At 38.5% G+C, this 14,954-nt stretch overlaps 1 protein-coding gene across 18 annotated transcripts in view; it reads right to left on the bottom strand.

The window, feature by feature from the left end:
- RBM25 (RNA binding motif protein 25) overlaps window positions 1-12,190 on the bottom strand; it is a 37,376-nt gene extending 25,186 nt beyond the window's left edge. For 2 of the 18 annotated variants that reach the window (XM_078390902.1, XM_078390947.1), the window contains exons 1-8: window positions 12,062-12,152; window positions 11,484-11,591; window positions 9,334-9,492; window positions 6,790-6,883; window positions 5,658-5,776; window positions 5,089-5,138; window positions 3,859-4,029; window positions 2,309-2,366 (exon numbers count right to left, since the gene is read on the bottom strand). In XM_078390902.1, coding sequence (XP_078247028.1) covers window positions 2,309-2,366; window positions 3,859-4,029; window positions 5,089-5,138; window positions 5,658-5,776; window positions 6,790-6,800 — 409 coding nt within the window. In that variant the 5' untranslated portion in view covers window positions 6,801-6,883; window positions 9,334-9,492; window positions 11,484-11,591; window positions 12,062-12,152. Of the gene's footprint in view, window positions 1-2,308; window positions 2,367-3,858; window positions 4,030-5,088; window positions 5,139-5,657; window positions 5,777-6,789; window positions 6,884-9,333; window positions 9,493-11,483; window positions 11,592-12,061 lie in introns of all 18 variants that reach the window. The other 16 variants (XM_078390910.1, XM_078390952.1, XM_078390906.1 and 13 more) reach the window with 13 other exon arrangements.
- Between the last annotated feature and the right edge of the window lie 2,764 nt (window positions 12,191-14,954).

The raw sequence follows: 14,954 nt of genomic DNA, 5'->3' as shown, positions 1-14,954 counted from the left end.
ACCTTGCTAGCGTGTGAAATGAGTGCAATTGTGCGGTAGTTGGAGCATTCTTTGGCACTTCCCTTCTTTGGTATTGGGATGTAGACTGATCTTTTCCAGTCCTCTGGCCACTGTTGAGTTTTCCAAACTTGCTGGCATATTGAATGTTGCAATCATACACCAGTTAAATGTCTAGTTTGTTTGGAAAAACTATGGCACATACCTATAAACCCAAGCAACTGCAACTCAGAACATACAGAATGTATCCACTCTGTGATGTTCACTTTCCAATGAACTCCTCTTGCAACTATTATTTTAAGAGCCCAGGGTTGCTGCAATATAACTGGCTATTTAAAACAGGAAAGGTGAGAATCTGGAGGAATGGAGCAAACTACAAATTTCATTTATGGGAAGAATATCAACAATAAAAATGATAATCCTACCTAAACTTTTATTTCTATTTTCAAATCTCCCAATACTACTGAATTTTAAATATTTCAAGGACTTGGATAGACTAACAGCAAACTTCCTCTGGAAACACAAAAGGCCAAAACTTAAACTGCTACAAGATATGAAAGAAAGGGGGGAGCGGGCGTGCCGAACTGGTTACTATACTATAAGGCCTGTGCTATGACCTGGATCAAGGAATGGATAACTTTAGAAAACCAAAGACTTCTGAAATTAGAGGGACATGATTTAAAGATGGGATGGCATGAATATGTATGGTATGGGAGACACAAGGAGCACTCTCAGTTTGGAGAGCACATCATTAGGAAGGCCTTAGGGATGGTATGGCAGAAATTTCAAGCACAAACTTATGAGAAAATCTCATTGTGGGTGGCACCGATAGAGGCATTCTCATTAAAAACCCTGAACCAGAAAGGAATGTTAACCACATATGAAAATCTGTTAACAAAAGAGCTGAAGATAAGGGATAAACAAGAGCTCGAAAAAATGGGTATAGCGGTTGACAGGTGGTCAATGGTAAAATTAGAAGCAAGATACAAAAAAGACAGGACTGTGGGTTTTTTCAATGGCAAAGTCCAGGTGGACAGACTGTGGTTATATACGGATGAAGCAATAATTAAGAAAATGTATACATATCTATTAGAATATGAGCTAGAGGATGAGAGGGTGAAAGAGACAATGATAAAATGGGCAAAAAATTTTTGGGTACAATGTGGACCTTGATGATTGGACTAAGATGTGGAAAGAAAGCTTTAAGATCTTTAAGCCAGTAAATTTAAGAGAAAACATACTCAAAATGTTTTACAGATGGCACTATACACCTGTAAGATTAGCAAAAATGTCAGAGGGCAACAGCAATATATGTTGGAAGTGTAAAAAAATGCAGGAACTTATTATCATATGTGGTGGACATGTGAAAAGGTCAAAATTTATTGGACACAGGTATGGGATTTAGCAAAAGAAATCACTCAGCAGAAGTTAGATATAAAACCTGAAATGACAATACTGAATGTAATTTTAGGAGTAAATGATAGCAAATTGAAACATTGTCTGATGTATATACTCACAGCAGCTAGATTACTCTGGGCCCAGAAATGGAAAACAGAAGAGGTTCCGACGATCGAAGAGCTGTTAAAGAAGCTATGGGACATAGCAGAACTGGACACTCTATCAGAAGCACTACGGGAACAGCCAAGAGACTATGTAAAGCAAAGCTGGGGACTAATATATTCATGGGCCCAGAAGAAGACAGGAGTCTAGGGTAAAATATACGATATATGTATGAACCATTTACTATAGTAAATCGATATAGGGAGAGTAGAGGGGCTAACGAGGCTGGAATCTTTGACTCCAAAGGGAGGAGGGGGTATTTTAAATAGAGGAATCAGCTAGGTTTTTTTTCCCTTTGTATACGTGATATGATTTCTTCTTCTGTTTATGTTTTTTTCTCTCTTCTTTTTCCTTTTTTTTTTTTTGGTGTTTTTATGGTTTTTTGTATGTTAGAAATTATAAGAATAAAAAAAAGACTTCTGGAAAAAAAACAGGAAAGGTGAGCACTCCTTAATTTTATCACATCTGGTGGTAGCAGGGCAAACAGGTGCAGTCAATAGTATGAATTTCTGTGTTGCTGGTTGGCAAGAACAACCAGATCAAACCTATTGCTTACACCCAGGACTGGAAAATGGCAAACCTCTTGACGTTAAGACTGACACTAGCTATAGTGGCGGCTCCTTATGTGAACCATCACCCAGCAGCATCTAGAGGGCCAAATATTTCCTATTCTGCATTAGACTTTTCATTATTGGTATAAGTACATCACTATCTTTTACATGGATCCCTTTGAATTAAGAAAAGTACTTACCTTGAAGTTTTCCAGATGCTCCTTGAACTCTTTTCCAACTCAATACCAAGCCACATTTCTGCAAAATATTGTTTTTAAAAATGCTTTACTTAGGTAATGAATGAACGTACATCAGTTAGAAATAGGAAATTGCCCTCACACTTGAAAGTTTAGTGTTAATTGATAAATATATTTCAAATCAAAATTTAAATCTTTGCAGCTCTGCTAGTCATCTACCCATTCCATCCAAACCTCCTCCAAGACTGCGTCTTCTTTAAAAACAAAAAAACAAAAACACACTCCATGGACATAAAAAAGTATCTTAAAGCCTATGCTCTTTTAGCTCGAACTTTTAAAAATTAATAGTCAGAATTTCTCATATCTGAGAGGACAATTACCACCCCCCCAACAAAACATCTACGATTTCAAAAACAGTAACAATAAAGTACAGATTTAGTATTACAATGAAATTATTAAAGCTTAGTTACAAAGATTTAATACAGAATGCAAAACAAAAAAAAACAATAGTCACTTTACTATCAGTACTACTCTTGACCTAGGCTCTATCATCTCTTAATAGAGTGGATAACTAAACATTTTTTTAAAGACAGAAATCATTTTTTTTTTAAAAAAAGATTTAATTTATGGTAAGCATTTTCTTTAAGGAATAAAAATAGCTCTATTTTAACTTAAATATGCATTCAATACAAATATCAGAATATGCATGTAGAGCATATCTGACAAAAAAGTAAGACAAAAACATTATGGAATCTTAAAAACTAGTTATATTTTAATGTGAGCTTTTGAGTATCAGGTCCATTTCCTCAGACTTGATCCACAAAAGTTCACATTAAAATATAACAATTAGTCCTTACAGTGCCACAATAAAGGTTTTTTGAAATTTTTGTCTAATGTGCTTGCACAAATAAACATAAATATTTAAGATAAAACATCATGTTATCATCTTTTTTTGTGGACAAAAAGTTTCTGAAGACTATATATACAAGCAGAAGTGAGCCTAGCAGTTCAAAACTCTGTACTGCTTGTACACAGGATACTAAGCCATAGGTCTACATTACACCTAAAGTGGCCCAATATTTATGTGATCACGCGGATTTAGGATTCCATACAGATGATTCTGGATAACTCTCCAGCTATGTGATTTCTACAATGAATTTGGTTCTTAAAGTAGAACATGTGTGATTTAACTACTCAGAACGGCCATTTACTTTCCACCCTATTGAGTAAAAAAAATGTCACCAAAGAATTGCCTTTGCTCATGAAAAGTTGATCACACATAGCAACTGCAGCCTCATCTCAGTGCATAATCTATCTGTAACACAGGTCTGCTCTAATGCATCAGATTACTTTATGCATTCTATATAGAACTGCCTTTCAAGGTTCTATGCAAAACAATAGCCCTATTCAATTGTGCTTCAAAAATGTGTAGAGCCCAAATGTGCTGATGAAAACATGCTAGCTCTACCCTCTCTGTTATTTAATTAAGCAGTGCTAAAATGCTTGAATTAAGACATTGCAAAAACAAGTTTTGAAATGGTAGTTTCACTTACAGCAAGAAGCTGTCGTATAAGCATGTCTGACGCCTTTTCAGATATGTTGCCTACAAATACAGTGGTTGTAGGACCACTGTTCTCATCATTTTCCTTGTTCTTTAGAGCTGGATGGTCCTTTCTGATTCCCATATGCTTCCCAACCATTGACACTGTAGTTGGGACCAATACCTGAAAAGGAAAAATAACATTAGTGAGAAAACAGATTTTTAAGATAACATATTAAGTAAAATGAAAAAACCTATACAAGTAGCTCACTATCAGTAAGATAGATTTACAATTAAAAAAGACTTAAATGTAGTAAGATGTTCAAGACCCAAATTTTTCAACATGCAGTAGATAAATAAGAGATGTTCTGAATGCTTTTAAGGATCTTGTTATATTTTTCTGTTTTATCAGATTTCTCTAAAAAGGAAATTTCATGCAGCCCTTTGAACCAAACCTCCTTGATGAAAACGTCATAAATTGCAACTTAAAAGCTTTAACACAAAATACAGGCAAGAAATAAAATGCAAATCAAGAAACTTATATTTAAATGTCATTATTTTGACACTTTGCAATTTTACATACATTGTTTTTAAATTCAAAATATTTTCAAATTCCACCTTGAGACAAAATGTATTCCCCAAGATTGGAAGATCTTCTGGAATTAAAGTGAGCACTGCATAAACTTGTAGATGTCTACTACAAATTTAAATAAGTTCTTGCATGTAAAGGTTTGCACATTGGGAAGTCAACCTCCAGAAAACATGCATCTCCTTTCTCTTTTGCAAAATTCAATGTCATTATCCATGCTAGGTCTTTAATAATTTCTTATCACTGCTTCTCTGTAACAATATTAACCAGGTTTCTCAATTCAACCATGATTTGCAAAATGGTGGTTATAATTGTGAACCCTGGACAGCATTACTCATACAGTCAAGATCAGTGTAGAGATTGAGAAAACAGAATAAAAACCAAGAATGGAAAGAAAGCAGGTATTTCTTCCAGAGCGGGCTCCTGCCATCCTGTTTCCAAACTATGACTTGCACAGTGCCCATTCTACATCTGCAGTACAGAGGAGAGGAACACAATTAAGTTTTTAAAAATTTGCTGGCTTTTTATGTTTGAAACTGTTGCCAATTACTGTTTCACTGAATGTTTACTATATTTTACTGTAATTTTGTGAATAAGCTTGAATATTTCCATATAAACAACTTCATAGTCAGTAGTGCCATATGCTGTACTTACAGTTGGTGCAGGAGCCATAATGCCCATTGGCACAGGAATCATTGGTGTCCCTATGAAAAGTCATATTAGTAATTTTCAGGAAAAAGATTTGACCACTAATTTGTATTTTTGAGAAAAGGAGACACTAAGCAGGTAAGATGGGAAAACTATACCAACATATGTGCTATAAAGGAGTGAATGCAGAGAACCTACATTATATCTTGTTTAAAATAAAGTTATGGACTTAACTGTAGGAACTCTATCTCAGGGTAGAAGAGTTACAATTTGCTATGCTAGCTTACTGCATGCTGACATAAGAAGTAGTAAGGGGAAATGTCTGTGACCTCCCATCAATATTATTCTGCACCACAGAGAAGCAGAACATAATTATTCTGTCTGATTCCAAGCATAGTTCTTTTCTGTAGTGCACTGTGTTACACCACTGCTCAATCCCAACACTTCAAGAGCACATTTCCTTACTAACATGTGTTACAATTAAAACAAATTTAACTTGAACTATGATTTTTTAAATTATTATTATCAGTATAGCCAAAGTGAACCTGATGTGACAGATATCCCATATAACTTACCAGGAGGTACAGGTGGAGGAAAACCTGGAAATTGTGGGGGTGGAATTCCAGGTGGAAGTGTTGGGATACCCATAGGAGGGCGATTCAAGTGAGGTGGAAAAGACATTTTTAGTAATAACCTAGAAAAGAACAAGCTCAATTTCAACTTCAATTGTTCTGTTTGTTTCCATCTCTACATATGCTGTCCCCTAATAGATGCAATGTTTTAAGACAGCTATTATACTGTTTAACCCAACATTTTGTTTTTCTGTTGTTTTTAGCTTACTTCTAGGAACCAATTAACCCACTAAACAATAGACATTCCTCACTTAATCTTTTCAGAAAAACATAAGCCTAATAAGCACCAAGCAAAAGCTACTATTGACAGGGCTGAAACTTTTATCGGATTTATCTGAAAAGCTGAGTTAGATGATGGGTTGATCTCAACAATTACAACTAGTCTTGGGAAATGAGATTCAGGAGGGTCTGCCCTTTGTGTATTATAAATCAAGACTTCTACAAAGGCATAGATTACAAGAATGTAAGGACAGAGATAAGCCTCAATCACTGGCTTTTAGGCCTCCAAAAAATCAAAACCAAAGATGACAATTATATTTGCCAAAATGTGAAAGCTGGGATCAAAACAACTGAGACTACAGGTTCTACAGCACATCAGCAGTTATATCTATGTATATTATTGCATGATGTGCATATGGGGAACAATAAAGATATTTTGTAAATGAGGATTCAGTAGTGATCTTGTAAATAAGTTAGAATCATCTTTGCATACGTTGCAAGAAGCATATATTTATGAATTCATTTACAATGTATTTTATAAGTATATATTAAAAACACACATTATATTCTTGCACCTGATCACTTCAAAACTACTCAAAACCAATGAGTTTTGCTTTATAGTCCCTAGCTTGCTTCTCCTTCTAGTGAGAAAGTATTCTATTCCTCTTCTAGAGGAGGGGAAGGCAGAGTCCTGAAGTTGTATTTACATCTCTTGGTGGCTTCCAGGCCAGCAAGGATTTCCGACTCTGAAGTATGTAAGGAGAGCAACAATAAAACAGTTTCCTCCCACTCTAAATTGTACTGTGAAAATGGAAAAAAAAAGACTGGGGCAATAAAGTAGTGGATGGACTGTTACCTTCTTTCCATTCTGGGACTCAAAACAAATCCTTGGACTGGAAGTCTTTAAGTGTATGTCCTTTTACTGGGCTACAGTAGGTGGGTTTAGGGTCCTAGTGAAAAATAGAATACACCTAATGGCCAGAATCCTATTTATTTGATACGTCAGAGTTAAGTGCAATGGTGTAAACTGCAGCAGTGAATTGCTGTTTGTTAATGAATTGCCACTTACTGTACATCCTTCATGCTTCTGGCATGTCATGAATAGTACAACCAATGACTTGTTAACTACTAGCAATTCACCATTGCAACTTACCAATAGGATTCTGGCTTGTGAGCCTGAATCTGCTGAACACATACTTTTTCAGTATACACATACTTATCACAGATGTAGCAGGAATAAAACTACAACAACATGTAGCCCCCACAGCCATTTTTGCACCCTTAGAACTTTCACTCCCCCCCAAAAAAAAATTTCAAGATTTTAACATTTTTTTACTCAATAAGTCAGCTTCTGCTTCTTAGGGGTAATGGGACAAGTTTTACCAGGAACTGAGTGGTACCCAAGCATCCCAGGAGCTTCCCTAGTTATAACTTGCCAATTTTAATTTTTTTTTTTACTGTTTCAGTTAAAAATAAATATTTTTAGTTAAATCGATTTTCAGGGACCAACCACTGCATCAACCTTTATAGTGTATAATCCCTGCATCAGAATAACCATAACAACAGAACTGAATACACAGATTAATATCTTTGTTCATGCCCTTCATCCTTTATACGTGCCCCTTGGGAGTCCAACCCTTAAGCTTCTGACAAATCTGAATCCCAAGTATCTCTCTTTGAATGAAAGGACACCGATCCAACAAAGGCTCTATATTGGGACCCCACAATTTTCATCAATGGAACTTCTTAAATGCAAAGATCCTGCTCGATTCAACTCAGGAATAATGCACTGGTCACAACTGAATCATTGCCTGACTTATTCTTTGTGGAACTGGGAAGAGAGCAATTGCCCTTCGATAATTAAGCTCCACAAAACCTCAAAATCTGTATCAGATACAGCAGTTAGATAAAGCCCTGGAACATTCCCCTCCCCAATGGCACAGGGGCTCCAGGGGAAGAGGAAGGACGAATCTCACACCAAGGGAAATTCTGCTGGCATAACGTTGCATTTACACCAAAAATAACAAGCAAAACATCTTTAAAAACATTACAAAGAAAATGCATACAAGCTGGGATTTTTCCCCAGCACCTCAGAAAGCCATATAGCAGATACAGCTAATTACTTGAAAGGAAGAACTGTTGATTTTGTTTTCCTTTTCAAAATACCTGGGTAGGCACTAAACACAGAAGCTTCTGAAGGAATAAGTGCACAAATCAAGACATTATCTGTACATTAACTCAGACAAAAACTCATTTTAATAAACACTTCAAATTTTGTTGCCTGGATTTCAGATGGCTGTGCAGATTATGTTTTTCCATAGGAACAGGAAACCACATGTACATATTTCTGTTATAATATACACACCAATATATTTTCAGTGAAGTCACAAAGTTTAGCCAATAAACATTGCAACTGATTAGAACTGTGCCAATTCTGGCGAGCACCTTTTAAAATATTAACTGTTTTAAGCCCTTATTAAAACTGTATACAATGGATACCATTTGAGAAAAGCTTTTTTTCCAAAAGGCTTTAAGGATGCTTTTTGTGACATTTAAACACACAGAAGGATGCCTTCTCCTTCCAAAATCTTATAAAGGTTAAAGGTAAAAGTTCCCCTTGACAATTTTTGTCGTCGTGTTCGACTCTAGGGGGCAGTGCTCATCCCCGTTTCCAAGCCACAGAGCTAGCATTTGTCCAAAGACAATCTTCCGTGGTCACATGGCCAGTGTGACTTAGACACGGAACGCTGTTACCTTCCCACCAAGGTGGTCCCTATTTATCTACATGCATTTGCATGCTTTCGAACAGCTAGGTTGGCGGGAGCTGGGACAAGCAATGGGCGCTCACTCCGTCACGTGGATTTGAACTTACAGCTGAAGATCTACAGATCTTACAGCACAGAGGCTTCTGCGGTTTAGTATATAATTTATTTATCTGTATATAATTTATGAAGACTTAATGCTTATAAAACAATCATGGCTTCTTTAACAATATACAGACCCTTAAATTTTACAAACTGTGAAAGATCAATAGCACTGAATGGTTTATTCTTAGGAATCTCCTCTAACAATGACAAGCAGTAAGCACTCCTAAGTGGACTGTGGGTGTGAGAGAAACTGTACAGGATGAGGTTGTTTCCCCAAGCAAGGGTGAGGTTTGTAGGCTGGGGATTTTGATAAATCCAGTCTTTATGGCCACCCAAGGGAAAAAGAACCAGAAAAGCTCCAAGAGCTTCTGAAACTTCCTCTGAAATTCTGCTGATCCAAGATTTTTAGCAGCAAGATTTTAGCAGCTGATTGGCGGCAGTTTTGAAACAAGGCTACTGGATTCCCATGTATTTCCAAGTACAAGTTAAACTACTAAAGTTCTTCATTAACTATCATTTTCTTATTGACAAACCTGGCAAGAGTCTGAGATTATTAGACAGGACCTTTCTCCAGCTTCTCCCATCAGGCTCCTAGAGACCTGGAAAATGGCCTTTTCTTTGGAAGACTCCTCTCTGCGAAAATTCTTACTGGATCAACTTGGCCGATGCTCACTTATGACTTTCCAAGCCATCTAAAAATTGGTTTATTCACATTGTCATTTTAGCCCAGTATGTGGTGTTCTAGTGCTGGAATTTCACATACATAATCTAAGAGTAAACACCAATCAAGTTCAATGGGACTTCTGAGATGTATATAGACTTCACTATAAATTTGGGATTCATCATTTCAGTGAATCTATCTTTTAGAATGAGCCTGATCATACAGTGTAAAAAGAAAAATGTGGAAATGAAATAATTTCCTCAAAACCTGTACAAAAAAGCCACAAATACAATAGAACAGCAAAAACCTTTAAGGTGCATCAAAGCCCACCACTAGGTAGATATTATGATCCCAGAATATTTCCTATTTCTCATTTGTTGAAATGATAATTCTCAAAACTATACAGATTTTAGGACATCCAAGTAAGTTAAAATTCAGAGAGCCACAACATCACATACATAACACATTCTTACCAGTAAACCTGTAATACTAAGTACAACTTATACATCAGTCAGTATCCTGCAGTATTTATGTATGTGGCACTCCAACTGTGGAGGCTGCTGTGTTGATCTGATGTGATACATGACCAGGCACAAGATAACCAAAAGTAACTAGTATATCATCGGAATGACACAATATCTTCCACCATTAGAGTTCTGCATGCATAAATACTGAACAAAGTTCTAGCCAATGTCTGCAAAACTGGTGGTGCAGAGAACAAAATTCAAAATAAAAATGTTACTTTAATATGCCATTGAAGTGTTCTCTCCATTCCATTATATATTTTGGTTTCACAAAATACCAGTCAGGCAATCTTCTCCAAATCCTTTTCATGATGTACCAGATGGTGAGAACTTTCATTTCCTTTCAGTCAGCACCGCTAATATTTAATACATTTAAAATACCAAACTAGGGAAAACAGTTACTATGTACAGTGGTGCCTCACTAGACAGTTACCCCGCATAACAGTTTTTCGCTAGACATTCTTTTTGAGATCGCTATAGCGATTTGCAAAACAGTGATTCCTATGGGGGAATTTCACTGGGCAATGTTTGGTCCCTGCTTCACAAACCAATTCTCGCTAGATTACAATTTTGACAGCTCCCTCCGCGCTTTCAAAACGGGTGTTTTCGGGACCTAAGCTTCGCAAGACAACTGTTTAAACAGCTGATCAGCGGTTCACAAAATGGCTTTCCTATTGCCGATCTTCGCTAGACAACGACGATTCTTCCACATTGGAACGCATTAAACAGGTTTCAATGCATTTCAATGGGGAAATGCTTTTCGTTAGACGACAATTTCGCTAAACAGCTATTTCAGTGAAACGGATTATCATCGTCTAGTGAGGCACCACTGTAATCTGTTTGCATTAGAATGCATGTTAACAGATGGCACTCTGATTTGAGCAACAAAGCAAAAATAACAGACTCCAAATGCAATTCAATTAGTTTTTAAAACTTAAGGAGACAATCTGTGTAACAACCTCTGAAAACAAAGACAGAGAGCTTTCTTTTGTATAGAGTTGATACACAATGAAATGAGCACTTGATATACTCATAATGTAAATTTACTGTGAATTCTCTAGAGATACTTCAGGGTTCACACTGGTTCTCCCAGTCTTAGACTTTAAGTCTAGTCCATGCAAAGTTGCACCAGAATTCCATTTCAAATAACCATTTTTATGTTTTTAAATATATTTCTATGTTAATAGAGACTGTTCACTGAAATGTGCTGATCCATCACCATAGGGCTCTATTTTTCACTGAAAGACAATAAACTGCAACTTAAAAAACAGTTAAAGTTGAACCACAACCACAGCATGTGTATATGATGTACTGTTTCCACAAAACCATGTTATTTTAATGCACTCACTTATTGTAAGGCATTCACTTTTGATTCTGCAGTTTAAGAAATGTCTGAGTAAAAAAACCCAATGAACAATACTTAGGAATGCTCAATAAAAAGTACGGCTTTCTTACCAAAGCACAGGCATACAAAGCCTCATTTAAAATTCATACATACCTACCACAAACGTTATTTATTCCAAGGCGATAATTCGCCTGCAGTGCTTTATCAGCGAGGAACTATTCACACGTGCAGATCACTTCTTGATGCTGCCCCTATCAAGTACTAAACAGGTTCATCATCAGCAAAGTCTCGCGTGCAAGTCCTCAAGGAGCGGAAAAGGGTACCTGCAGCCGTACCTACCAGCTCTCAGCAGGCCTGCTCGCAGGCCGAGGGAAGGGAGAGAGAGAGACAGAGAAAGGCCTCCCCCCCCCAAGGGATTTCTAAAATGCTCCAACACTGTTAGCAAACCCACGCTCGCCCAGAAAATGTAAGATTTTAAAACTAGAAAGAAAAAGGGGCGCTCCCGTTGTCCTCCGCCCCCGCCAGTGGCACACACGACGCCCATTTCCTTCCTCCAAGGAAGGCGAGGGGAGACCACCATTAACCCGCCTCCGCCTCCGCCCCCCTGCTTTGGGGGCGCCCAGACCTTCAGGTGCCGGCCCCCGGAGACCCTTCCATCGCTTCCCCCTTTTATATTTTCCTCCTCCTTTTCAAGAAAGAGGACTGGCGCCCCAGAGGCTCCCGCCACTTACCGTGAGCACCGGCCAGGGAACAGAGGCCTATCTCACTCGACGACGCCTCTGAGCCCGGCAAAGGCAAGTAGGCCGCGAACGCACCGCGCAGAGCCCCAGCCGCCGTCGCGCGACGCTGCAGGTCATGTGACCGAGCGACGTCAGACGTGCCCCTCCCCCCCCTCACGAATGTCTGGCGTCGACAAACCGCCCTGCGTCGGGCCCGGCTGACCATAGAGACGTAGAAAGAACGTCGCGTCTTCAGGGAAAGAGGCTGAGGAAGAGGGGAACGTCCTTAAGAGTTTTGTGGCGGGTTCGCTTTGCGCCCATTGCCCGCCTCAACTGTAAGACGCCGGTTGGGCCGCGAGTAGAAATGCGGAGTTCGAAAGTTTAATTTATGCCGATAGAAGGGGGGGAAAAATCAAGGCATGGCGTCGCTTTCTTGTGTATGCCACGGAGTAACCGAGTCGTATCCGATCTATCGCTGCACGTCTCTTTTCATGCTGTTTCAATCTGCAGTCACTCCTGTTTTTCTGTCATTCCGGCCATTTTAGGCCGCTATTTTGGTCTCTTTCCCCCACCACGCAACTCTCGTCTTTGTTTTCAGTTCATTACGATACATTAAAATTCGGAGGGAAAGGAAAAGGTGTGTGTTGCGCGATGTCAACGTCCGAAGCCTCTTAAACTTAATCCACATTTGTCTGATTTATTTATCCGGGTTTAAGTCTCTTGCAGGATAATCAAAGGACATTGTTGGTCTTTTAAGACTGCCAGTTTTTATTTCGCAAGAGAGTTTGTGGACATTTTTTTTAAATTAGATGTTCCATGATTCTGAAGAAGTGGGCTATGATCAGGAAAGCTCCCCACGCATGAAACGGTTTAGTCTCAAAGGTGCCACAAGGCATCAGTTTATTTTCTGAAAAATAAATATTTCAATTAGAAATAAAAGCTGAGTTAAGCATAGGGCTCCCTGTTTCCCTCTTTATTAATTTTTGATGTGGAGGGGCACAGTTCTCAGAAACAGCTATACAGTACTAAGGTACTGGATTTCATTTTTGTTGTTTAATCGTTAACAACTCTTCCTGACCCCATGGGCCAGAGCACGCCAGACCGTCCTGACTTCCACTGCCTCCCAGAGTTTGGTCAAATTCATATTGGTAGCTTCAATGACACTGTTCAACCATCTCGTCCTCTATCGTCCCCTTGCATTCACACTTTCCCAACATCGGGGTGTTTTCCAGGGAGTCTTCTCATGATATGGCCAAAGTATTGGGGCCTCAGATTCAGGATCTGTCCTTTCAGTGCACACTCGGGGTTGATTTCCTTCAAAATGGATAGCACCACAATTCAAAAGCATCAATTCTTTTGTGGTCAACTTTGTTTATGGCCCAGCTCTCACTTCCATACTACACTACTGGAAAAATCATAGCTTTGACTATGCGGACCTTTGTCGGCAAGGTGCTGTCTAGGTTTGTCATCGCTTTCCTCCCAAGAAGCAGATGTCTTTTAATTTTGGGGCTGCTGTCACCATCTGCAGTGAGCAGGGAGCCCAAGAAAGTAAAATCTATCACTGCCTCCCTATCTTCCCCTCTATCGGTCAGGAGGTGATGGGAACAGTGGCCATGATCTTAATTTATTTGATGTTGAGCTTCTGACCATTTTTTGTGCTCTCCTCTTTCACCCTCATTATGAGGTTCTTTAATTCCTCCTCACTTTCTGCCATCAGAGTGGTATCGTCTGCATATCGGAGGTTGTTGATATTTCTTCCAGCAGTCTTAATTCTGGCTTGGGATTCATGCAGTCCTGCCTTTCGCATTATATATTCTGAATATAAGTTAAATAAGCCGGGGGACAATATACAGCCTTTTCATACTCCTTTCCCAATTTTGAACCAATCAGTTGTTCCATATCCAGTCATAACTGGTGCTTTCTGTCCCACATATAGATTTCTCAGGAGATAGATAAGGTGGTCAGGCACTCCCATTTCTTTAAGAACTTGCCATAGTTAGTTGTGGTCCACGCAGTCAAAGGCTTTTGCGTAGTCAATGAAGCAGAATCAAATGTTTTTCTAGGACTCTCTGGCTTTCTCCATAAGCCAGTGCATGTTAGCAATTTGATCTCTAGTTCCTCTGTCCCTTTGAAATCCAGCTTGTACTTCTGGGATTTCTCGGTTCACATACTGCTGAAGCCTGCCTTGTAGGATTTTGAGCATAACTTTGCTAGTGTGTGAAATGAGTGCAATTGTACGGTAGTTGGAGCATTCTTTGGCACTGCCTTTCTTTGGGATTGGGATGTAGACTGATCTTTTCCAATCCTCTGGCATTATCCTGTATTAGGTGACTATCTTCACTGCAGATTTTTATTCCCAGTTAAAGGGGGAAATTATGTCAATTTATTTATTTAAAATATGTATACCCCATATTTCTCAAGAGCAAAGAGGAAGGCACACATTTCCAAACAATCAAGTAGTAAATTTGTTTTGCTTGCCACTGCGATATAGTATTAACATAGAGTTATATCTTACAGTGATGAAAAGATGTCATGTTTCTGTTGATGGTCAATACCCCACATGATATTTTAGAATGAACCATAGTCATAAAGTCAACCCTTAGGTTGTTTGACTCTTCTGTGACAGCAGCCCCTGAAGTGTCTTCGTTTTTGTTTACATCTGTTCCTTCATACATGGCATTCAGTAACAAAGGAAGAAATCGAAAGAGAGGCTACCAATATAATGAATGATTTATAATTGAAACTGTTGATATCATAGTGCTTTTACACAATATAATAGTGGTACAGCCAAATACTGTGTAAAAGGAAATAAAAGATTTCTGACTGATGTAGGAAAAAAACACCAGAAATTATCATTTGGTTGGAGCAAATCTCTTGTGTGGACAAGGCAGTTTGGACATATTGG

This window comes from Pogona vitticeps, chromosome 1 (genome assembly GCF_051106095.1).
Source record: "Pogona vitticeps strain Pit_001003342236 chromosome 1, PviZW2.1, whole genome shotgun sequence".
NCBI lineage: Eukaryota > Metazoa > Chordata > Lepidosauria > Squamata > Agamidae > Pogona > Pogona vitticeps.
Note: the sequence above shows the minus strand (reverse complement) of the source record. Positions and strands in the feature narration are given on the sequence as shown.